This window comes from Parambassis ranga, chromosome 20 (genome assembly GCF_900634625.1).
Source record: "Parambassis ranga chromosome 20, fParRan2.1, whole genome shotgun sequence".
Lineage (NCBI taxonomy): Eukaryota > Metazoa > Chordata > Actinopteri > Ambassidae > Parambassis > Parambassis ranga.
In genome coordinates, this window is record NC_041040.1 from 4740991 (window position 1) to 4765365 (window position 24375).

The 24375-nt window shown below is 42.6% G+C and overlaps 1 protein-coding gene across 33 annotated transcripts in view; it reads left to right on the plus strand.

Moving 5' to 3' along the window:
- LOC114453318 (NLR family CARD domain-containing protein 3-like) overlaps window positions 1-24375 on the plus strand; it is a 444189-nt gene that overhangs the window by 342396 nt on the left and 77418 nt on the right. For 32 of the 33 annotated variants that reach the window (XM_028433155.1, XM_028433178.1, XM_028433151.1 and 29 more), the window contains 2 exons: window positions 13549-13722; window positions 13999-14107. In XM_028433155.1, coding sequence (XP_028288956.1) covers window positions 13549-13722; window positions 13999-14107 — 283 coding nt within the window. Of the gene's footprint in view, window positions 1-1365; window positions 1376-13548; window positions 13723-13998; window positions 14108-24375 lie in introns of all 33 variants that reach the window. The other variant, XM_028433143.1, reaches the window with a different exon arrangement.

Here is a 24375-nt window from a genome sequence, read left to right on the forward strand (position 1 = left end):
TGTTATTCTTTATTCAGATTGAAGAGATGCAGTCTGTCAGAGTTCAGCTCTGCTTCTCTGGCCTCAGCTCTGAAGTCCAACCCCTCCCATCTGACAGAGCTGGAGCTGAGTAGAAACGACAACCTGCAGGATTCAGGAGTGAAGCAGCTGTGTGGTTTTCTGCAGAGTCCAGATTGCAGACTGCAGACTCTGGGGTCAGTTCTCTGTCTGATACTGTTGTAAAACTCACAGAGCTTCCATCCATGAAGCTTTGGTCCATATTGTAATACAGTAATATGAATCTTCTTATGCTGCATATGAATGAGTGTGTCGTACATGTTAGTGTACATACAGTTCAGATTATGTGTTGTTCTTCAAGGATCATGTAACCAGTCGTTTCTGTTCCTTCCAGTCAGTGAATGTCTTTTGTTATTGTGCTCACTCACTTCCTCTGGTGTACATGTCAGAGATAGTTTCTGTGCCCTGGAGCTGAGGCCTCCAAAGGCTGCACACATGACAGGAAAGAGAGCTGAACTTTACTTCCTGTCCAGTAGGGTTGGGCGGTATTAAGGTATTAAGGTATACTGGTGGGGCACACAGGTAGCCACGGTATCATTTTTAATACCGTTAATAAAAAAAGTGAATCCACTTATATAAAAGATAAGGATCAAATATTAAACATATTTTATTTGATGCCTTGTGTGGTTGAATCTTCAGTTTTCCTTCAGTAGTATAATGTATTTTACTTTTGGAGGAGAGAGAGAGAGAGAGAGAGAGAGAGAGAGAGAGAGAGAGAGAGAGAGAGAAGAGAGAAGAGAGAGAGAGAGAGAGAGAGAGAGAGAGAGAGAGAGAGAGAGAGAAGAGAGAAGAGAGAGAGAGAGAGCTGTAGTCGAACCTGTGACCTGGTCCCTTATAGAACACTGCTGCGCTTCAGAGGACGAGCCAGAGCTTAGATGGTGTTTAGTTTCTGAACGGTGTAGGAACAAGCCAACAGTTTGGTGCCGTCTGAGCCTACATTTATAACTTTAATTGTTTCCATTAGAAAAACTTAGCAGCGGAAAACGTGCGCGGCAGGTTTTCAGTTTTTCTTACCATGCGTAACTTCTAACATAAATACTGCACAAGGCTCTTAACATGATAAAATTACAAAAACAAACACATTGGGCCTGGCTCATACCAGTTTAATAATGCGGCATGCTGCCAGTATTAAAATTTAAGAAAAGTCAGTTCACTATATGCGTTTTTAAAAAGCCTCAATAAAAACTATATTTAATTCAGTTCAATTCAGTTTTATTCATACAGCACATTTTACTATCACAAATTGTCTCAAAGCTCTTGTTAGGTTCAAACCCCAAACATTTGTATTACACAACCTGCACAAAAGAGACACAGAGAGTTAGATATCTTTTTACTTGCAAGGAGAGTGACCAGAGACTGCTCAGTTACAATCTCTCCCGCGCCACTCTGAGCAGCTCTGGGTTCTCCAAGCCTTTCATTAGTTGGGAACGCCCTAATACATAGTTTACTAAGGGACAAAGGGTTCATGCATCACAAATCTTAGTTTCGTTTTACGATGTCCTTGAACATCTTTAACAATCCTCTGTGTGAAAGTGTGTGTGTTTCATCTTCGGCCTCTGTTCTTTCTCCAGTCTTGGTCTGTTGTAAAGTGGTTAAGCTGCACATACCATGCTGTATAAACATTCTATGTGAATGTCAAGGTTCAACTAAAGTAAGCATACCTTCAAACATAAACACTCATGTGATTTAGGTTAACTCAAATAGAAAACACTCATGTGATTTAGGTTAACTCAAATAGAAGCATAAATCAACAGGTTAAATGATACTACACACAGTAAGATACTTAAATCATTATGCACACATAAAGAGTAAGATGTAACTCATATAAACTCATAAAGAATGAAGTAAAAGTAGGATAACTTATGTACATTGATTCCAACATTTCCCTCCTGTTTATTCACTTTTACTGCTTTATGTTACATCCTTTAATGACCACTTCTGGTTAAGATTTTCGGTCACAAATTCATACATGCAGTATAAAATGGTACACTCAGAGGGATGGATCATCTCAGTCAGGTAGGAAGACAGCCATGTCTTCGTCATCGTCATCCTCATCCTCCTGTGGATTTTCTACAACAAAAGGTAACAGAGCATACACTTCCCGCATCTCTGCTCTAACAGGTGCTATGGCGGTGGTTATCATTCTAGTGCACAATGCTCTAATGCAGGGAATGCAACAACATCCACATAAGGTGAGAATAGCGGCAAATACAGCGATAGACATGATGATGGACATCACCAATTGTTTATACTTGCCAAACATGTCTCCAAAACCGTTCCACAGCGATGTGTCCACTCCAGAATGGTCTTTCATCTTGCTGTTAAGGGATTTTAAGCCTTCCAGAGCCCTGGTAAGGCTGCCATCAGCTGCTGTGTTATTCGGAACGAACGTGCAGCACTGGTCCCCAAAGATGGAACAGACTCCACCTTTCTCTGCCAACAACATATCAACAGCAATACGATTTTGGAAAGCCATTAAAGAGGTAGCGGAAAGCTGCTCGTGAATAGCGGAGAAACCTTCTTCAGTTTTGTTTCCTAATTTCTGCACATTAAAGTGGATGTAGTTGATTCGGTCTACATTTTTATTAATAGTGCACCACCAACATAAAACAGATTCAAAACCTGCAGAAACTTGGTTTACCAGTTTATACTCATCTGGGACGCCCCTGGGTACTCCGATGCTGTCTATGTATGTCGGAAATAGTCTTTTGGCTGTGAACGATGAACTGCAGTCTGAAAGGCGGAGCTAGGAATAACAATGGTCTGGCTCACAGTTACAGAGTTGTAACACAAAACTACTTCTGGGTTGAAGTCAGGTTACTGATATTTTTCTGAGCATGGGTGTACAGGAACAAAGTCGATCGCTCTCTTTTCCTTAGCTGATAGTGTCTCATATCTTTCCCATAACAAGATTATAGTTATAGCAACGAGTCCGATTACTCCTGCTACGGCTACCATCCTCTTATGTGCTGGGGTCAACACCATTTTTCAACACTCCTAAGACTCCTCCTAAATCACCTGCCCAGAGTGGTGGACAATCTTCACCGAGTTTGAGACGACAGCAACCTATGGTTACGGCCCCCTTTGTAGTCGGCCTTTGCTCTGGAGGTGCCTGTTTTGAGAAGTCACTAATCTACACCAAATACCACAGCACTAACACTACAATACAGAGGATGACAGCAACTGCATGCGCTATAATCATAAAAGTTATTTTACTCATGTTTGATTATTTTCTTACAATGAGACAAATGAACCCAAGTACTCCTTTCTGCAACCTTCACTGCTGTGCCAGTTGTTAAAAGTACCTGATACGGGCCTTCCCACTTAGGTGAATGCCAATGTTTCTTCTTTATACTTTTTATCAGGACCCAGTCTCCTGGCTCTACTAGCTGGTCATCCTGTGGGAACACAGAGGATGTATCATCGTTATCGGTCTGATTAAACACCTCTTTCCGTTGCTCCAGCATTTTTCTCATGTAGTCAGCTAAAGTACTTTCGTCATCAGTTTCCCACACATTTTGAAAGAAAGGCAATCTGTAAGGTCTGCCAAACAGAATTTCATAAGGTGTTAGTCCATTTGTACTTGTAATGTTTATGTACAACTTTACTAAATCTAAGCATTTAGTCCATGGTCTGTTTGTCTCTTCCATACATTTCTTAAGTCTATTTTTTATTGTTCCATTCATTCTCTCTACCAACCCTGCGCTCTGTGGATGATAAGCACAATGGTGTTTTAGATCTATACAAAACATTTTGCCTATGTTAGAGATTAGTTGATTTACAAAATGAGAACCATTATCACTGTAGATTTTTTCTGGAATCCCATAGCGAGGAATAATGTCTTTACACAAAGCTTTCGCTACCGTTAGTGCGTCTGGGTTTTTAGTAGGAAATAGTTCAATCCATTTTGAAAAAGAATCAATTATGACTAAACAGTATTTTTTACCTTCACTTTTGTTTAGTTCTATGAAATCCATGTGTATGTGCTGGAACGGATAATTAGGTTTTGGAAACTGTCCTCTTTTTGGTCTCAAATTGCCTTGAGCATTATGTTTTGCACATATCAAACATGCTCTGCAAAAATTTTTTGAATAGGAATTGAATCCATATGTTGTGTACTTTCTGGCCACTAAACTCAACATCCCCCCTGTGGAGACATGTGTTTGCCCATGGCTCCATATAGCGGCCCATTTATATAGATTTTTTGGTAGGATTGGTTTATTTTCTGGTCATGTGTATATTCCCTCTTTTAGTTGTGCCCCCTTTCGTTTCCACTGTCCCAGCTCTTGGTTGGGTGATTGTTGTTGCATATCACGTAGTATGTCATGGTTTAAGCTAGTGTCTGACATACTGAAAACATGGATTTCACCCTGCGCGGCTTCTTTTGCTGTTTTGTCTGCAAATGCATTTCCTCTAGAAACAGGGTCAGTCCCGTTTGTGTGTGCTGCACATTTGCATATGGCTAATTGTTTCGGCAAATGTATAGCCTGTAGCAGTTCTGAGAGAAGTTTTGCATGTGTTACTGGTTTTCCCGTAGATGTTATCATGCCTCTATTTTTCCAATGTTGCGCAAATGTATGAGTTGTTGCATATGCGTATTGGCTGTCAGTGTAAATTGTTGCTATTTTGTCTTTCATTAATTTACAAGCTTCAGTGAGAGCTACTAATTCTGCTGCTTGTGCAGAAAAATGTTGAGGGAGTGCCTCTGCTCTCAAAACCTTATCTTATGTTACGACAGCATAGCCTGTCTTTGTTTTTCCTTTATCATCCTTTTTAGAAGAACCGTCAACAAACAGTGTGTGTCCCTGCTGTAAAGGAATGTCCTTTAAGTCTGCTCTGCTCTTAGCTGTCTGTTCTGATAGAGATTCACAGTCATGAGGCTCCCCCTCCCCTTCCGTGGGCACGAGTGTAGCCGGGTTAAGTGCTGTGCACCGTTCTATTTTTAGATGTGGCTGTGAGAGTAAAATGGACATGCAGGATAAGTGTCTGGCCGGGGAGAGAAAAGTCATTTTGGTTTGCAATAATAGGGCAGACACAGCATGAGGGACTTTTAAAAGTAACGGATGAAAAAGTACAATGTCTGCACTTGAAATTACAGCTAATGACGCAGCGATCACTGCTCTCACGCAATGAGGCAATGCACATGCTACAGCATCCAACTTTGTCGAGTAGTAGGCAATTGGCCTGAGTTTATTTCCATGCATTTGTGTCAAAACTGAGGTCATGAAATATCCTTTACAATCTACCATTTGCACAAACTCCTTTTGGTAGTCTGGTAAGGCCAATGTGCAGCTGCTTACCATGGCCTGTTTTAAATTGCACAGAGCATTTTCAGCTTCAATTGTCCACTTAAGGCTGTCTGACATTTTCAATTCTTCCTTATACATCAAAGACTGTAATGGTGCAGTTAATTCTGCATAATTCGGCACCCAACTTCGGCAATAATTAGTCAAACCTAAAAATGACATCATCTGCTTTTTTGTTAGTGGCTTGGGTGCTTGTAGAATTGCAGCTTTTCTCTCCTCCAGTATTGTTCTCCCCCCTGTACATAACTGGTGTCCTAAATATTTTACTTTTTCCTGACAGAACTGTAGTTTGCTTTTGTTTACTTTATGGCCCTCTTGTGCCAAATGTTTTAACAATGCAATCGTGTCCGTTTTACAGCCTGCCTCTGTTTCTGACGCCACGAGAATGTCATCTACATAAGTAAGCAATTGACTCTTACTTGGAGGTTCAAAAGTGGAAAGACTAGAAGCAATTACTTGTGAATAAATAGTTGGACTTTCACAATAACCTTGAGGCAACCTGGTGTATGTGTATCTTTTTCCTTTGAAAGTAAATGCAAACCAGAATTGGCTATCTTTATGCACTGGTACCGAAAAGAATGCATTGCTTATGTCTATCACAGTAAAATATTTAGCTTTTGGATTCAGTGAATTTAATAGTGTATGTGGGTCTGCTACGCATGGAGACCTCTGAATTACTGCATTATTCACTGCTATCAAATCCTGAACCATCCTCCACCCTGTAGATGGAGGCGCCTTTTTCACTGGAAAAATAGGCGTGTTCACTGGGGAGTCTGCGCATTCTATCAATACACCTGCTTTCTTTAAATCCTCAATTACCGGTTCTATTCCTTCCATTGCATCAGGCTTTAAAGGATACTGTTTTATTCTAGGACGATGTTCTGTTTTGGGCCTGATTATTACCGGTTGTGCTCGTTTCACTAGTCCTACATCCGTGGGTCCTTGTGACCATAGTTCAGAGGGAACTTGTTTCAATAAATTTTCCTGCTCATCAGTGAAGAAAATGTATCACTTTTCAGTTTCAGCCAAATGTACTCCTGCTTGGACAGTCACAGTCCAGAATAATGCTTTTCTGGTCAGTTCAGTTGAATCACTATACCAGGTGTTTACACCTGTTGCTGTCCAATCACAAGCTTTCTCTCCTCTATTCACTAGCTGTCCGAGATCTCTCCATCTAGCATGTGTGTGTTTACATAGAGAGATGTGCATGTGGTTCCAGTGTTGTCTGTACAAAGTTTTAACTTGATCTGGTACAGTGACTGCAGCTGCAGCATTTGCTATACCATCAGAATACAAGTATGTCACTGTCACTTTAGCAGGTGTGACTTTATCCAAACGTTCTTTATACTTAGGATCAACGTGGTCAGTGTACCACATGGTGAAATGCAAATCATTTGGTGACATTTGATCCTGAACCTGCCTCACCGCTCCTTTCCCTTCATTCATAAGAGAATCTCCCATAGAAATGGGTGGCCTGTTAGGGATGTCAAGTGTATAGTAGTAATTAGGTTTCCCTGTCCCTTGCACTACATATACTTCATCTGGTTTCTGTCTGATCATTTTTAATCCTTCAGATGTTGGTACAATGGCTAGGCCTAGAGAAACTAAGGCATCTCTTCCAAGCAAATTTACTGGACATTCTGGCAGCCACAAAACTGATAGCTGACATGATTTTCCTTTCGGGTCTCTAAGCCATATAGGTTCTGTTTCTTGAACCATTTTAATAGCACCTTGTGCTGATCGTACAGTAGAATAATTAGGGCCCAATGCAAGGTGCGGTAGCTTTTCTCTAATTGTGGTCCTGCACGCTCCAGTGTCACAAAGAAATTTAACTGGAGTGCCTTGTACCATTATAGTGATCTCTGGCCTTATTTTTTCCTCAAAAAACAAATCCTCTAGATTTAACACTTCCTCTCCTTCATCAACCTCTCCCTCAGGTTCTCCTTCTAACTGTGTATGTTCTAGTCATGCTGTCCCGCGGACTGTGGTTTTGCTGGCTTTTGTTTACACCTTCCAATTTCAGTGTAATTTGCTCTCCTTCTATATCTGTTTCTGATCCGGTCTAAAAGCGGATTCACATTTCCATTTAATTCCCCACTCTCAGGAGGATGAATCTGGTTTTGTGCATCAGTAGGGGAATAATTTCCTTTTACATAAAACCAGTCAGGACCTGTCAAGGTCATCCAAATTTGCTGAACTTCTGCTCCATTTAAATGATATGATTGTCGCAGATTTTCCATTTGTGTGATGCATTCCTCAACATCCTCCTTAGGGTGCGGAATCCCCTCAACTGCTTTTTTAACATCACTTTGAGTCCAAGTTCTGAATACTCTAATTACCTCTCTCTCACCCTCCTGGCCTGCGCGTGGATTAGGTAATTCTATTAGAGGGAAAACATCTGTGTCTTCTCTCTCTTGTGAGAAATCAGGTATTTTTGGTTTCGGAGAAAACATATTTTGTATTCCGGTTGTTAAGCCTTTTGACCAGTCTCCTACACTGCCTTTTGAACGGGTTAGCATTGTGTGTGGAGTTTCAAATACAGGAGGTGCGTAGCTGGGCTGTGAAATTTCATTTGCAAGAGGTGTGTATTTGGGCGGCCCCCCTGGTGGCCCCGCTGTTATGTGTGTGTCTGGAGCGGAGACTTCAGCCTGTTGTTGCAACAGCTGTCTAACCTCAGCATATGGCCCAATAAAATCATCATCCTCCTTCCTGTGAAACATCAATGTCTGTTTCTCTCCTACACTGTCACTGCCTGCTGCCCCTTTTCTCTTTTTCTCATCCCTCTCCCGTCTCGCCTTCTTCTCACCCTCCTCACGCTGTCCTGCTATTTTGATCCAGACCTGCGTGTGTTCATAACCTTCTTTTTTCAATTTATTTTTATCATCTTTACATTTGATCCTAATTTTGAGTTGTAGGTCTTTTACATTAGTAGTTGATAGTTTACCATTAAAACTATACTTTTTTATCCAATGACCTAACGGTTCTATCGCGGCTTCATCTGCCTTTTGAACTATTTTCCAATCTTTACAAGTTAACTCATCAATTAACTTTTGTCGGGTTTTGCTTTGCCCCTTCCCCATTTTGATCTAGATGTTGGATCCAGTGGGTCTTAATACCTGCTGTATTCTATCACTGGATTTCTTTCAACAAGATGGCAATCAATAACCTTTTGTGGTAAAACTCACTTCAACCTTTTCAGGTGGAGTTTTCTTGCCTACATGCATCCACAAAGGCTCACCATTTGAGTCTTGTTGTTTTATATGAAATATAATTACCTAGTGGTAATTATGTTTCCATTCACACATTCACTTTCACACCTTTTTGTTCGAACGTGCACTTCACTTTTTACTTTTAATTTTAACACAGTTGCCAAACAGGTTCCGCTGTCCTACGTAGAATTTAACTAGTCGTTTTAAACTAGGGGAGTCTACCCTCCTGCGGACTTTTTTACTTGACCTGATAGAGTCTAGAATTGTCAGGGTTTTATTCACTTTTTCACTTCTTCAACACACAGAGGATTTCACCATCCTCTTGTCAACACACAGAGGATTTCACCATCCTCTTGTACTTCTTATCTTTTACTGCGCGCGTCTTTCACACATTCCCCCTTTTTAAGGAAATCTATACTCACAATCGTCTGTGTCTCCTGGACTTTCCGTCAACCATCGGACCCCAGCCCACGAGGGAGGGACCAGTCCCGGAAAGGGTCTCAAGCAGTGGCCACTGTCTTTCTCTGGATCTCACCTCGTTCGCTGGGATCGTCAGGTATCTTGGAATCCGGCTCGAAGGACCAATTAAATGTTAGGTTCAAACCCCAAACATTTGTATTACACAACCTGCACAAAAGAGACACAGAGAGTTAGATATCTTTTTACTTGCAAGGAGAGTGACCAGAGACTGCTCAGTTACAATCTCTCCCGCGCCACTCTGAGCAGCTCTGGGTTCTCCAAGCCTTTCATTAGTTGGGAACGCCCTAATACATAGTTTACTAAGGGACAAAGGGTTCATGCATCACAAATCTTAGTTTCGTTTTACGATGTCCTTGAACATCTTTAACAATCCTCTGTGTGAAAGTGTGTGTGTTTCATCTTCGGCCTCTGTTCTTTCTCCAGTCTTGGTCTGTTGTAAAGTGGTTAAGCTGCACATACCATGCTGTATAAACATTCTATGTGAATGTCAAGGTTCAACTAAAGTAAGCATACCTTCAAACATAAACACTCATGTGATTTAGGTTAACTCAAATAGAAAACACTCATGTGATTTAGGTTAACTCAAATAGAAGCATAAATCAACAGGTTAAATGATACTACACACAGTAAGATACTTAAATCATTATGCACACATAAAGAGTAAGATGTAACTCATATAAACTCATAAAGAATGAAGTAAAAGTAGGATAACTTATGTACATTGATTCCAACAGCTCTTCACAGAGACCCAGAGCCTGAACCCCCTTAAGATCACTGTGGCAAGAAAAACTCCCTTTAAGAGGAAGAAACCTTGAACAGGACCCGTCTACTTAAGGAGGAACCTTCCTGCTGCCAGTCGGCCGGGTAGAGGAGGAGAAGAAGAGGGAGACAGGACAGAGAGGATGAAGGAGAGAGAGGAGAAGAAGAGGGAGACAGGACAGAGAGGATGAAGGAGAGAGAGGAGAAGAAGAGGGAGACAGGACAGAGAGGATGAAGGAGAGAGAGGAGAAGAAGAGGGAGACAGGACAGAGAGGATGAAGGAGAGAGAGGAGGCTCTGTGCAGACACCCCCCCTCTCTATGCAGGCACAGTGGAGACAGGACCAGGCAAGCACTCAGGAAGATTTAGCTGAAACCGCCCGACCCTACTGTCCAACATGATCCTGCTTCATGCACTCAGACACAAAGTCCCCTGTTAGCCAGAGCTAAGACTGGTTTCTGTTCTTGACCTAAATCCAGTCTAGTTTAGTAAGATCCCCATTAACTGCTGCCAAAGCAGTAGCTCTTCTTCCTGGGGTCTGTAGACTTCAAAAAGTATTCTTAACATAAAACAATACGTTATACAGACAAAATGGAGTGCACACATTCCTACATGACAGTACAGCAACGTACTAAAAACTAAAACAGTGAAACAGCAGCTCTACATTATTCCTTATCACAGTTACAGTTATGCTACTATAGGGTTCATAAGTTCCATAGTTTTTCCCCTTCAACCATTCTTGACAAAGAAGCAGCAAATGTAAATAATAACAGTTATTCTAGTGTCAATACATAAAGTCAGTGCATTCGTTCCAAAAACCAAAAGCTGTGAACAGAGAATTCCAGCCACCATTGCTCTGTACTGCACTGTCCTTTGCATGAGGGTAGTTCCACACGGAGGTGACAAAGAGCGACTCTCTGACTGACCAGTGGAATATTCATGCTCAGCACTGAACAATAACAGTCTGCTGTAAAGTATTTTTGGCATTTTTGTAATAACAGTTTTTCTAATAAAGTTAATAACAGAATAATGAATCCTACCGTTTCCACTTAGCCAAACTAGCTGGTATTCAGTTCTCTAACACTAGTCCTGAAAGGGCAGCTTAAAACTACACCAGCTGCTTTATTTGAGCAACTTGCACTTTGCTTCAGTTCATTTCAGTTGTACTTGACCAAATGATTGAACAATAATCTAAATGTGATCAAACTAATGATTCTACTGGTGTTCTCATCACTGGATTTGGAATACATTTTCTACAGTGCTTGACACCTCCAGACTCAATAATGTTTGATTTATGGCTATTCCAATTCAACAAACTGTCACCAGTCACACCGAGTAGCTTTACCTCAGTGACCTGTTCTATTACAGCACCCCCCAGTCAGACCCAACACAGGTGGATCTTTACCAGAGACCTGGATCCCAACACCATACATTTACTTTTCCCTGCATTAATCACCATTTTATGTCCCTCATCCAATTTTCAATTCGTCTCAGTTCGACTTGTAAAATATTACTAAGTTCAACAGGGGTTTGTGTGGACGTATAAATAGAATCATCCTAAATTCCTGAATTCAGTCTGTTTGTTACAGAAACTGTAAAAAATGTCCTCTGATAGCTGTTAAAGTCAGTTAACCTTAAAGGCTGTTTGGACACAATAATGTTCATCTGATCATTGAAACTCATCTGATTGATTATCAATCATTTCATCTGTTATTCTTTATTCAGATTGATGAACTGCAGTCTGTCAAAGATCAGCTGTGCTTCTCTGGCCTCAGCTCTGAAGTCCAACCCCTCCCATCTGACAGAGCTGGACCTGAGTGGAAACATCAACCTGCAGGATTCAGGAGTGGAGCAGCTGTGTGGTTTTCTGCAGACTCCAGATTGCAGACTGCAGACTCTGAGGTCAGTTCTCTGTCTGATACTGTTGTAAAACTCACAGAGCTTCCATCCATAAAGCTTTGGTCCATATTGTAATACAGTAATATGAATCTTCTTATGCTGCATATGAATGAGTGTGTCGTACATGTTAGTGTACATACAGTTCAGATTATGTGTTGTTCTTCAAGGATCATGTAACCAGTCGTTTCTGCTCCTTCCAGTCAGTGAATGTCTTTTGTTATTGTGCTCACTCACTTCCTCTGGTTTACATGTCAGAGAGAGTTTCTGTGCCCTGGAGCTGAGGCCTCCAAAGGCTGCACACATGACAGGAAAGAGAGCTGAACTTTACTTCCTGTCCAGTTGGGTTGGGCCGTATTAAGGTATTAAGGCAGGGGTGTCCAAACTACGTCCCCGCGGTCGGATTTTCTATGGCCCGCGGCTTCTATCTTAATATGTGTTATTTTTGGCCCGCCAGCCAAACAGAGTAAATCATACAAAATCAACAGGCATTTCTTGTTTTTGTTTTTAACTCATTGTGTAATGTTTGCATGATTCTCTGAGCAGAACATTGTCTCTCTCTGTCTGCATCATGGTGCGTCACGCGGTGCTGCAGGGCTTGGTTGTTGGTTCCAGCTACGCAGAGGGCTCCGAAGGTGCAAAACACCGGTTCAGCACTTCAACACAATTCACTACGAGACTAAACATGCTTCTGCATACAACCTGCTATCAGAGAGCGTCTGTACAAGTGAAGTTCTCCAAAACTAGGAGCCCCTCTGTGACATGGTCAAAAAGAAATAAATTGTGGCCACGAATTATGTATAACGTGCGCACGAAATATTGTTATTATTAGTTGTAGTATAGTAGCCCTATTAGAATTCATGGACGGGGTGCATGGGAGCGTGCTGCCCGGCCAGAGAGCAACCTCCCCGTGCAGCAATGAGCGTCCCTCTCTGGGGAACGTGCCGGAGTACTGGGGGCTCCAGGAGCGCAGGGGAGTGGAGCGGAGCGTCCCTCTCCCTGTTCCATCGCTCCCTGCTACCCGCGCCGGGCAGCAGGGAGCAATTAGAGAAGTTAAAGCAACATGATGGAGAGGGAGGGGGACGCTCATTGCTCCCTGCTGCACGGGGAGGCTGCATCCTGACCTCGGGCCTTTTTACCGGCGGCTGGATAAAAGCAACTCTCCAGAAATGCGAACATTTGTAAACCATGAATTAGTTTGTGTCGTGTGAGCAGACTGTCTGTGATAAACTGTGATGTTTTACTGGAGCAGCAGAGCAGTCCGTCTTTGCTTGTTAACGTTCTCTGTTGTTAGACTGTCAGCTGTACAGAGACGCGGCACTTCTCCCAAAAAGACTCCGTCATTCAGTACACATCTGTCGTAAGGCACGTCATCACGTTTTTACGTCTCGTTGCCATGCACTGCAAACCTGTGTAAACATTAAATTACAGACCCTTTGAGATCAGCACTAAATGACTCCCACCTGGTCTACCTGACATTTTACTGATGTCTGCTGCTCCTAAACCAGACCTGCCACATATGATCAGATCTCACCTTCACAGTAGAGTCAATAACTTGTTGCTCTGTTATCACAACCACACAGTTTCTGAAAGTTTTAAATTTATGCTGTAAATTCAGATAACATGTTCTGATCTGTTCATCTGAATGCTAAGATGTTATTTTGTTTGCTGTGTAAGATGTAACATATTACAAAACAGCATACACAGTTTTTATTGTTTAAAATAATGAAAGCTGTTAAAGTCAGTTAACCTTAAAGGCTGTTTGGACACAATAATGTTCATCTGATCATTGAAACTCATCTGATTGATTATCAATCATTTCATCTGTTATTCTTTATTCAGATTGATGAACTGCAGTCTGTCAGAGATCAGCTGTGCTTCTCTGGCCTCAGCTCTGAAGTCCAACCCCTCCCATCTGAAACATCTGGACCTGACCCACAACCATCTGTGGGATTCAGGAGTGGAGCAGCTGTGTGGTTTTCTGCAGAGTCCAGATTGCAGACTGCAGACTCTGGGGTCAGTTCTCTGTCTGATACTGTTATATGTCTAATTTAAATCCTCACAGAGCTTCTGTTCATAAAGCTGTAAATGTACTTTTGTTCATGTTTTTGGTGCTCCTGTTTTAAATGTACTCTGCTGTCATAAAAACAAGTGTTTGTTAATATGTAGAAAATGTCCTCTGTTTTTAAAGTCAGTTAACCTTAAAGGCTGTTTGGACACAATAATGTTCATCTGATCATTGAAACTCATCTGATTGATTATCAATCATTTCATCTGTTATTCTTTATTCAGATTGTGGGACTGCATTGTATCAGAGATCGACTGTGCTGCTCTGGCCTCAGCTCTGAAGTCCAACCCCTTCCATCTGAGAGAGCTGGGCCTGACCTACAACGACCCACATGATTCAGGGTTGAAGCAGCTGCTGGGTCTTGAGCAGAGTCCAGATTGCAGCCTGCAGATTCTGAGGTCAGTAGAGGGGTGGAGTCAGTCTGTGCTGCTTTCAGCTGTTTTGTCCTAAACACAGTCAGTATCACAGATCCAGTGTTTCCTGTGAAGCTGCTGCCTTCTGATTGGCTGCTTTCCTCAGTGATGCTGTGAGAATGGTGACCTCCATGTCTCTCTGTCAGAGACAGATGAGACGTCCATCAGCACACAGAGACTCTGTCTTTAAATGGGACAGCAGGACGTCCTCAGTAAAGTCTGTGTTGATGACTCAGCAGTCTGTCTCCACTGAGAGTGAAACCTGCAGAGGACACAGACTTGATGCTAAAAGTCTGCAGCTCTGTGAGCTCGGAGCTCAGTGTGTTCACTCCAACACGTTAACATGAGAGCTGGAAGGAAGCAGCTGCTGCACTGCTGCTCTGAACAGGACTGAAGTCCTGCTGCTCTGAACAGGACTGAAGTCCTGCTGCTCTGAACAGGACTGAAGTCCTGCTGCTCTGAACAGGACTGAAGTCCTGCTGCTCTGAACAGGACTGAGGTCCTGCTGCTCTTTATACTGGATGATGCTGCTGATGGAGGGAGTCTCTGTCCACACTCACTCACCTCCACACTCATTCTCTCTGCAGGTGGAGGAAATGAAGAGGACGGAGTGTGTCCTGATGATCCACACAGGGAGATCATCATCATCATCATCATCATCATCATCATCCTCCTCCTCTTCCTCCTCCTCAGATGGTCTCTGGCAGCAGTCAGACTGTGTCTCAGTAAAGGTGGAGCTCTCTCTGCTCCGTCAGTCTGACAGCTCGTCTTCACTGAACTGCTTCACTTAAAGGTGGATGTTTCTCCCTGAAGAGCAGCTGCAGAGTCCGTCCACGTTGAAGAGACGTTCAGAACTTGAAGGAGGTCTTCAGGTGTCTTCTGCTCTGATCCTGCAAAAAATCCTGAAAATGAACAATTTATCAACATTTCTGACAGAAACTGTAAATGACCCCAAAGTAATATGTACATGATTACAGACATTTAAAGCTTTTATTTTGATATTTCCTGTTGAGCCGGACCTTTATTTTGATAGAACTGATGGCATAAAGGGTTAAAAAGAACCAGACCAGGAGTAAAGCCTCAGTCCAAGGGGCCATCAAGGTGTGTTGTGTGTCACAGTGTAGAGGATGTGTTGTGTTGAGCTGCACTCTGAGTAAGGTGTTTATGAATGTGGCTGATGTTTAATGTGACACATGGTTTAGTTGTTGACTTTGTGCTCATGTAACACTTGTTAGCTGCTGGACCAGTTCTAGGTTCGCTGAGTGGTGTAATCAATATTATCAAAATAAGAGACATAAAGATTTAACCCTTATGAACTGTTCGGGACATTTTTGTCCTCTGAGAGTCATTTTTCTGTTTTTTTGGCCATAACTTTGTCAATATGTCAGCAAATTGAATCATTTTTGCTCAACAAGCTTAATTTTACATACATTTTGTTAATATGATTTTAACATTTTTCATAGGTCAACAGTACACTCTGGGCAAATTTTACCCCCTTTCATGTTGTTCGGGACAAAAATGTCCTTTAACGGTTTTAAAAATATATCAGATAAAAAACATTTTGAAATTTTTTTGCATAACCTTTTAATTAACTTCAGTTCTGATCAAAAGTAGTGAAAAAAAATCATTTTACCCCAAGATTTTAACCCTTTAATCACTAATTTCATAAGGGGTGGTGCTGAAAATTGGAAAAAAAAACACACAAAATGGCTCATTTTTAATAGAAAAGGTGAATGTGGACTGGATTTTTTAACCTTTATTACAGTCTTGGTCATGTCAAACATCAGTAACAACATTGACTTTATTGCATTATTAGATTTTGCACAGCACTGGATTTTCTTTTTTTCTCCCTAATGTGTTCGTTTGTCCCATAGACTTACATTATAACCACATTTTTTGACTGCACAGCCATGGCACTACATAATCATGCATTCTTGGTTGTTGGTGGTTTACCCTGTTGGTAGGAGGTAAAATCAGAAATTACCACCCCTTATAAAATTGGTGATTAAAGGGTTAAAATCCTGGGGGAAAATGATTTTTTTCACTGCTGTTGATTAGAACTGAAGTTAATTAAAAGGTCTATGCAACAAAATTTCAAAAAAATATTTATCTGATATATTTTTAAAACCGTTAAAGTTAGGGGATGTTTTTTTCCCGAACAACACAAAAGGGTAGTGTTTGCGAAAGTTGCACAAGAACAACAATTTATCAACATTTCTGACAGAAACTGTAAATGACCCCAAAGTAATATGTACATGATTACAGACATTTAAAGCTTTTATTTTGATATTTCCTGCTGAGCCGGACCTTTATTTTGATAGAACTGACGGCATAAAGGGTAAAAAAGAACCAGACCAGGAGTAAAGCCTCAGTCCAAGGTGCCATCAAGGTGTGTTGTGTGTCACAGTGTAGAGGATGTGTTGTGTTGAGCTGCACTCTGAGTAAGGTGTTGATGAATGTGGCTGATGTTTAATGTGACACATGGTTTAGTTGTTGACTTTGTGCTCATGTAACACTTGTGTCACTGGAAAGAAGTGATTAGCTGTAGATAAGCCGGCAGTTTACTTAACAACAAATATTAAGCAGGTTAATAGAGTAATAAAAAAAAATCAATAAATGTATCAATAAATATCAATGAATATGTACAGTACAGTATTACAGTGTAAAATAAACAAACAGTATCAAATGTCCTGTTGGTTTGGTCCTTCTTATTTAAATGCTGCTTGTTCTGGTTTTGTCTGTTTATCTCAGACCGGTCTTTAATATTCTGCAGAGCTAATGGTAGAAACAGTTACTTTAATTCTCAGCTAGTTATCTCTGTTTGTTCCGTTTTTCTTGGAGTTACCTGCTCCCTAAAGAAAAGAGTTAAGTGTTCAGGTTAGTTCTGTGGGATCTTTTCACCTTTAACTCTTACTTAGGCAACAAGGTAAGTACAGTATACTCTTCACGGCACTGACCAGCTCCTCCCTCGTAGTTCTTGGCTTCTTGGATTCTTCACCATTCTTAGCATCATCGAGACCCCATGAGGAGAGATCTTCCAGGGGCCCCAGTCCGAGGGACTTTGACCGTCATGTTTAGCTTCTTCCATTTTCTGATGATGGCTCCAACACTTGTTCTTTTTTCACCACGCTGCTTGGCAATCGCCCCGTAGCTCTTTCCAGCTTTGTGAAGGTCTACAATTTTGTCCCTGGTGTCTTTTGACGGCTCTTTGGTTTTGCCCATGTTGCTACGACTTTGGCTGATTGTGGGGTGCACAGGTGTCTTTATGACGGCTAACGAGCTCAAACAGGTGCTACTGATTTAGAATGATGAGCAGAGTGTAGCTGGACTATTTAAACGCACAATAACAGGTCTTTGAGGGTCAGAAATCTGGCTGATCAGCAAGTGATTAACATTAACCATGTCACATACATTTACGTACCTATTCACACCTCAATAACTCAATAATCCTAAACACTTAATCATTTCAGTTGGTGGATCCCCTTCCACTTTGGTCTGTCAAATGTCTCAGTTCAGTATGACTCAGGTCGTAGAACTCAGGTCAGCTGGTTCTGCTCAGACCCTCACAGGGATCTGTTTGCAGTGTTTCAGTCCTCACAGGTTATCCTTCCTTGGTGTTGATGAATGTGGCTGATGTTTAATGTGACACATGGTTTAGTTGTTGACTTTGTGCTCAGCTCTGACTTTGGTTCATGTCCTGTGAGGAATCATTAAAAGTCTGTAAACCATCAGTTCTGGCTGACGTCTTTGGACCGGATGCTGCAGAAACACTGACAGAGTCTGAACTGTACAATCATCAGCTGTGTTCACGTCCACACACGTTGCAGCGCTGCAGCATGTTTGTGTTGTTGTGTGTCTCTTAGTGTCCACTGCTGTGCTCTGACTGTGGGGCTGCAGACGGAGCAGAGACTCACATCAGCTGCTCCCATCATGGTCTGAATGTGGACAAACTGTCTCCAGGCTGTCCTCCTCTTCCAGCTGGATGCTCCTTCCACACCTCCTCTGTTGTGTTGTTGTTGTTGTGGGCTGGTTGTTTGTGTTGTGTAGCAGTGAGCCTCCAGTCTAAGTGTGTAAAGTCACATGAAGGCTTGTTGGACAGACACACGTCTTCATGCTTTGTCTTTGTGGGTATATATATTCAGATCTTAATTTTTTACAGTTTCACATCTTGTTTCTTCAGGTTCAAATCTTTTTTTCACTTTCGCCTCTCCTTTTTTCACCTTTGAGGTTTTGGGACATGGGTGTGGACTGCTGAGTGACAGCATGACAATGATGCTGAGGCCTTAGCTCGGCCATGGTGCCTTCAGGGAACATCGGACGTGTGGTCAGTTAAACTCAACACCCGCTATCTATCGTATTGACGTGACCGGCTGCAAAACACTGACACCAGGCAAAGTTGTAGACAGTGTCGCATCAAAAGGGAGAATATTAATAATTTGTGGAAGCGATGAGACGCTAAACACATCATGCAGGCCTCCTGGTGGACCCTGTAAGGATCGGCTGGCTGTCACTCTCTTCCTGCTCTGTGCACCAGAGAAGTAATAAGCGTCAGTGCTGAGTTACAGCGAGAATAAATACATAACATCATCAAACATGGCAATTACTGCAGGTTAGATTTGCTAAAACCAACAAGGGCAGTGATGCTACACAGCCAGTTAGCATTAGCACAGCCAGTTAGCACTGAATCTTTATTATGAGTCTTCAGTGCATTTCCTCTGGTGTTTACAGAGCAGTCTGCTCCCTGCAGATATTCAGCTACCTCACATCACCAGACACCTGCTCTACTTCAGTCTGAACACCAATCATATGTAAGACCTGTTCAAGGACGGTAAAGCTCTGTTTATTGACAATATATAAATTTTGGTCATAAGATCACAGAGCTGTGGAGAGAATATCACAATTACACAATGTACAGTAATTACAGCAAGACATAAAGAGAGCAGCAGTAAAACTGAACAATGACAACAGCAGCAGGTCAATGACAGAAGACGCCGTTTCCTGCTTCCACAATCGCCCGCCCCCCTAAACCCCGCTCGTGCTCCCCCTCTTTGTCCATATTTGGAGTTTTGGCGGACGTGACGCTGCCAACATGGCGGCGGTCATCATGTCTCGGAACCTCCCACGAGCCTCAAAACGGCTCTTCAGAGACAAACGGGTGACGTCACGGAAGCTCTGTCCATAGTTTTTACTGTCAATGAATAAAACCTGGAAAAAAATCACAGCACACAGGTTCCACAGGGCGGCGCTGCAGAGCTGAGAGTTGTTTTACTTCCTCTGACATCACGTCGTCCTGTTCATGCTTCTGCAACAGTTCATGTGAAGGTCAGCACTGCAGGCTCTGACCAGCAGGGGGCAGACAACCTTCCTGTGTGAGTCTCCAAACCAAACTGAGAGGACACAGAGAGACAGAGCAGTCCTATCTCACCAACTCTGCAGCGTGTCCACGGTCTGCTGTGCCTTTGTAGACTGAGGAACAGCGCCCACTGCTGGACGCCTTTTAAACTGAACAGGGAAACATGAAAAAAGAACTTTGTTCCAGAAACTCCTCCTGATTGAATCAGAGTGGAGCATCAAGGTGGAGCAGGAGCAACCAGCTGATGGAGCTGCAGAGTCTGAAGACTCACATCACAAACTGACACACCTGCATTTAATAACAGTCACAGCCGGACTCTCTGTGGACAGGAAGTCATGTGACGTCATGACCTGCAGTTCTGTGTGTGGAACAAATATCTGTTGAAAACAGCTGTTTCCTTTTTGAGCCTCCATCTCAACACCAGGCAGATGACCGCTGAAACACAGATGGCTGCAACCATAATAACCCCAGTCAGTCTGTTAGTGTGTCCCTGAACGCCTCATGGTGCATTTGATGTCATGTCATTTGTTCTACCTGTATTCCTCTCTGTCCTCACAAAGGTGTTTGTGGTGATGGTCTCCTCTTCATCAGTGAGCTCACAGGTGTATAGTCCCTCCTGATTGGAGGATAAGTGCTGCAGGGTGAGGCTGCCTGACTCTGACACACTCTTCACATGCTGCCTCCACTCCTCTGAGACTGTGTGCTTGGTCTCAGTCCTGGTCTTGGTCAGGATGGTCTGACTGTGGTTGAATCTCCAGATGAGGTCGTACAGAGAAATGTCTGAAGCAGAGCAGCTGATTGTTGTTTCAGAGTCTGAACCACTGATGGAGGCTGAAACACAGAAACACACAGAGGTTAAAGGGTTAATAATGTCTGTCCAGACTGAGTTTCTAACAGTTGTCTCTAACAGACCAGATTTAATCAGAGCTCTCCTGCTGTTCCTGCGTGTGGTGACGGTGCAGCTGTAGGTCAGATCAGTGGGACTGTCTGGACCAAACCTCAACCCCCCCTCACCCCAAAAGTATGAGAACATGTTGGATGGTGTGAGTGATACTTACTGAGACACACTGTCTGAAGCTGCACAAGGACTCAGCATTAACACCCTCATGTCCATGTCCAGCCCCAGTGTTGGCCTCCTAAGCCAGGGATTGTGGGTTCGAGTCCCATCTGGGGTGTTTCTCAGCAGAGCCTGCTGGGCCCATAACCCAGAGGTTGATGGATCGGAACCATCCTCTGCTAGAAACAAACACAGTATCTTTGAAGCAATGTGTTCTTCAGCTTTTTACTCTTCATCGCTTCATCTGCCACCATCACTGTGACAGAGAGGACATCACACTGCTGAGTCAGCACTGTGTGTGGAGCAAGGAGGAAGAGGAGTGAAGGAGGGATGAAGGAGAAGAAGGGGGAGAGAAACACAGTAAATTATCTCTCATACTTCTACACAGACAGCAGGTGAGTGAGTTTAACTCTTTGAGGATGATGAACAAAAACCCTGATCCCTTCTCTCTTACTGAGATCCATCCCCTCAGACCAGGCTGCCGTTCTTCCTCTGTCAGTTTACTCTATTTATGTGGTGGAAAAGTTGAGCGGTGTTGTTTTGTTTGAGTTTTCTTCCCTGCAGGCCAGAACCAGTCTGAGTGACATCCAGCTGAAGGCGCTCTACCAGGTGCAGAGCCTGAGGAGGCTGAGGACCTGCTCAGGAACAAACCAGGCGGTGTGGGACCAGGGTGGAGGCTGCTCCTCCTTTTTGGGGACACTAGCAGGAATAAAGCTGGTCGGAGAACATGCAAAGCCCTGAATGAAGCTTTTTATTCCAACAGCAGGGGGCGCTGCTGCTACATCAGCCTGACCTGATCATGTGTTTATATACAAACATCATATTTATGTTACTTTTAAACCAGCGTTTATCTAATATTATATGTTTGCTATTTTAGTTAATCCATGCTCTAAATGTTTTCAGCCTGTTACAAAATGCAGAGAGAACCAAAAAGGTGAAACATGAACTTAGAACACCTCAAAACAAGAAGTGTATAAACAGTCAGTGCAGCAGTGTTCAAGGGTTTGTTCTGAATGAAGCAACAAAAAGGAAAAAACGGTTAAAACACACATGAACACATTCTTTGATCATATTTAATGTAGTAAAATAACAACAGCAGTAATATCAGTGAAATGTTTCTTTATTTGTTCTCTTCCCGTTTCACCTGATCGTGGATCAATAACCAATGATTTATTTTTTATTATTTATTTTTCCGTTGTCTCTTACGTCCCGGAAGTTGTGCGTTTTGCTTGGATGACGTCATCACGTCGCTGCGTCTGTGCCGCTCTGATGCTAATTAGTCATTAGCATCCGCTGCTCCACCTCCCTCACAGGAGCTGCAATCGATCCAATCATAGATTGTGCTGCAGGGGTAAACAAATGCACAACAGTTTTATTTGTGAAACCTTTATTGTGATGATGTAAAACCACTGATGGGTTCATATTGGACCAAACTGGCTCCTTCAAAGCACTGTGTGTGTTTTCCTATAGAAGTCTCTGACATGGTCATGTTCTGACTTTGAAGGTGTTTTAAAGGGAGCTTCACTGCTTGGTTCTCCTCATGCATTATCCATCGTGTCACTAATGATTGAGGATCTAAAATGTACAAAGCTTTGAATGTTGTGGAGTTAAACTGTGCTGCTCTTTCACAGGAGCTGTGCTCTGATGGTGCCGGAGCTTCAGTTGTGCGACAGTTGGTGTCTTTCAAAGTGGAGCTGGCAGCGTCTCTGCTGCACAAAGTAAGAAGCACTGACGTATGTTGAACTAGCAGGAAGAAGCTTTGGTTTCCACCAGCTTCACATCTTACCAGGCTTTTCTCTCCACCACAGGTGAGGGGGGGCGATGAGACGCCGGAGCTCCACGGTGTGTGTGGGACGTTTGGACCCGGCAGGATGAGTCGGTCCAAACTCCAGAGGGAAGCAGAGGCTCTCACATAACGGTCAGTGAAGCCCTAAATGCAACCTTTGTTAGCAGCTAATGCTAATCAATGTTACTGCTGATGGAGGATGTTAGGAGGAACGCCTCAAATGTTTAAAATACTGATGTTTCTTCTTCCTCCCTCAACGTCTTAATGTTATAAAAGCAGCAGGTTTTAAGGAAAGCCTCAGAAATATATATTTTATGTAAATAACGGGTTGAATCAGGTCATAAGTTATAATTCTGAGACAAGTCAGACTCATGCTGGATTATGTTACAGAGACTAACATGTGTTTATGAAACAGCCCCCTTTAGCAGCAGGTTAGCTTAATGCTAATGTCAGATGAGACTCCTGCAGCTGCTCTGGTTAGAAGAAACAAAATTTTATGAACCACTCCAATGATGTGATTAATATTTAGGAGATTTGCTTAGTTTTAAAAAGGTTGATCTAAATCCAACAAGTCATATATGAAATGTTCTTGACCTTATAATGGCCTTTCACACACGTTAAGTATTGCTCTGCATTGAAAGGTTGAAGGTTCATTTAATCATCTGGTTGATGAGTGTTTAATAGGTGTAGGTATTAAAGCTTGTTTTTATGTTGTTTTTTTAGTCTGATCTACAAGCAAACACATCAACAAACGGTAAGATGGTAATGTTTTCTATTTGACTCTTGGGTTTTTCCTGGCCGCTGAGACAAACCTTTCATTTCCAACAACTTTCCTCTGACTCTCTCTAATTTACAGTGTTGATGTTTTAAGATGTGGATGAAGTCGTCCATGATGTGTCCATTAATGTTTCAGTTAGGTTGGTAATAGTTTAAATATTAAATATTAAATAGTTAATCCTTTACGTCGACCAAGTTAAAGTTCATTTCTGTGACCTGAAGAGGAGCCCTGCCTTCATCAAGTCCAGCGTGGTCACCAGCGGTTGCGTCGAATAGGTTCAGTGTAGGTGTGCGTTGATCTTCAAACTGTAAGTACCTTCTCTTATCTGTGCTCTTTGGCCCGTGTGCCACTCGCTCTGTCCTCTCTCTTCCTCACCCTCTCCCGTTATGGTAGGGTTTTAGTCTTGCGCAAAGAAATGTTCATTTCAATCTGCAAAAGGTCTTTAAGATCTTTTAGGTCCAAACTGGTTCTCATTGATGGCTCCACAAGACCCCCCCCCCCTTCTTTTTGCACACACATCCACATTAACCCATCCATTGCCACACACAGCTTTCAGTGCTGGTTTTCATGTGTTCCTCCTAGGGAAGTCTACAGAAGGTAAGACCGTTTTCATTGTGCTGCTTTTTACAGGGCTGCCGTGTCGGCCACATGTCTGTTACTCTGCCCAACGTGTCATTAGCCCAGTGACTGTGCACCTGACCAATGTGAAAGAATTTTCAACTTTGACAAATTTGAATTTCACGCGACGAATTTGACTTCACGAATTTGATGGAGACTGTCTCTCCGCTGGCCTGGGAACGCCGAGGGGGGAAGTCTGGGTGTCCCTGCTTAGACCGCTGCCCCCCTGACCCGGCCCCGGATCAGCGGTTGGAAGATGGATCGATGGAATCAATTTGATGCGATATTTCATTTTGAACATTTCTCAACCACTTTGAGTGGCGCTGAAGGCATGAAGAAGGCTCCTACAAGAAGGCTGGCACAGATCAGCTGGATCCAGAAGCAGCCTGAAGCCTCCATCCTTCAGCTCATCGACAGAATGACTTGAACAAGACAAACTGTTAGATCTGTTGTAAGAGTTCAATGATCTGTAACATCAGCAAATGTCTGTACATTTAAATGTAACATGTATGAAATGTTGCTGCACCTCTTTGTAGAATGCATGAGTGTGATCAGGAGGTTTTAATGTAAGAGTGACTGTAGAAAACATTAGGACA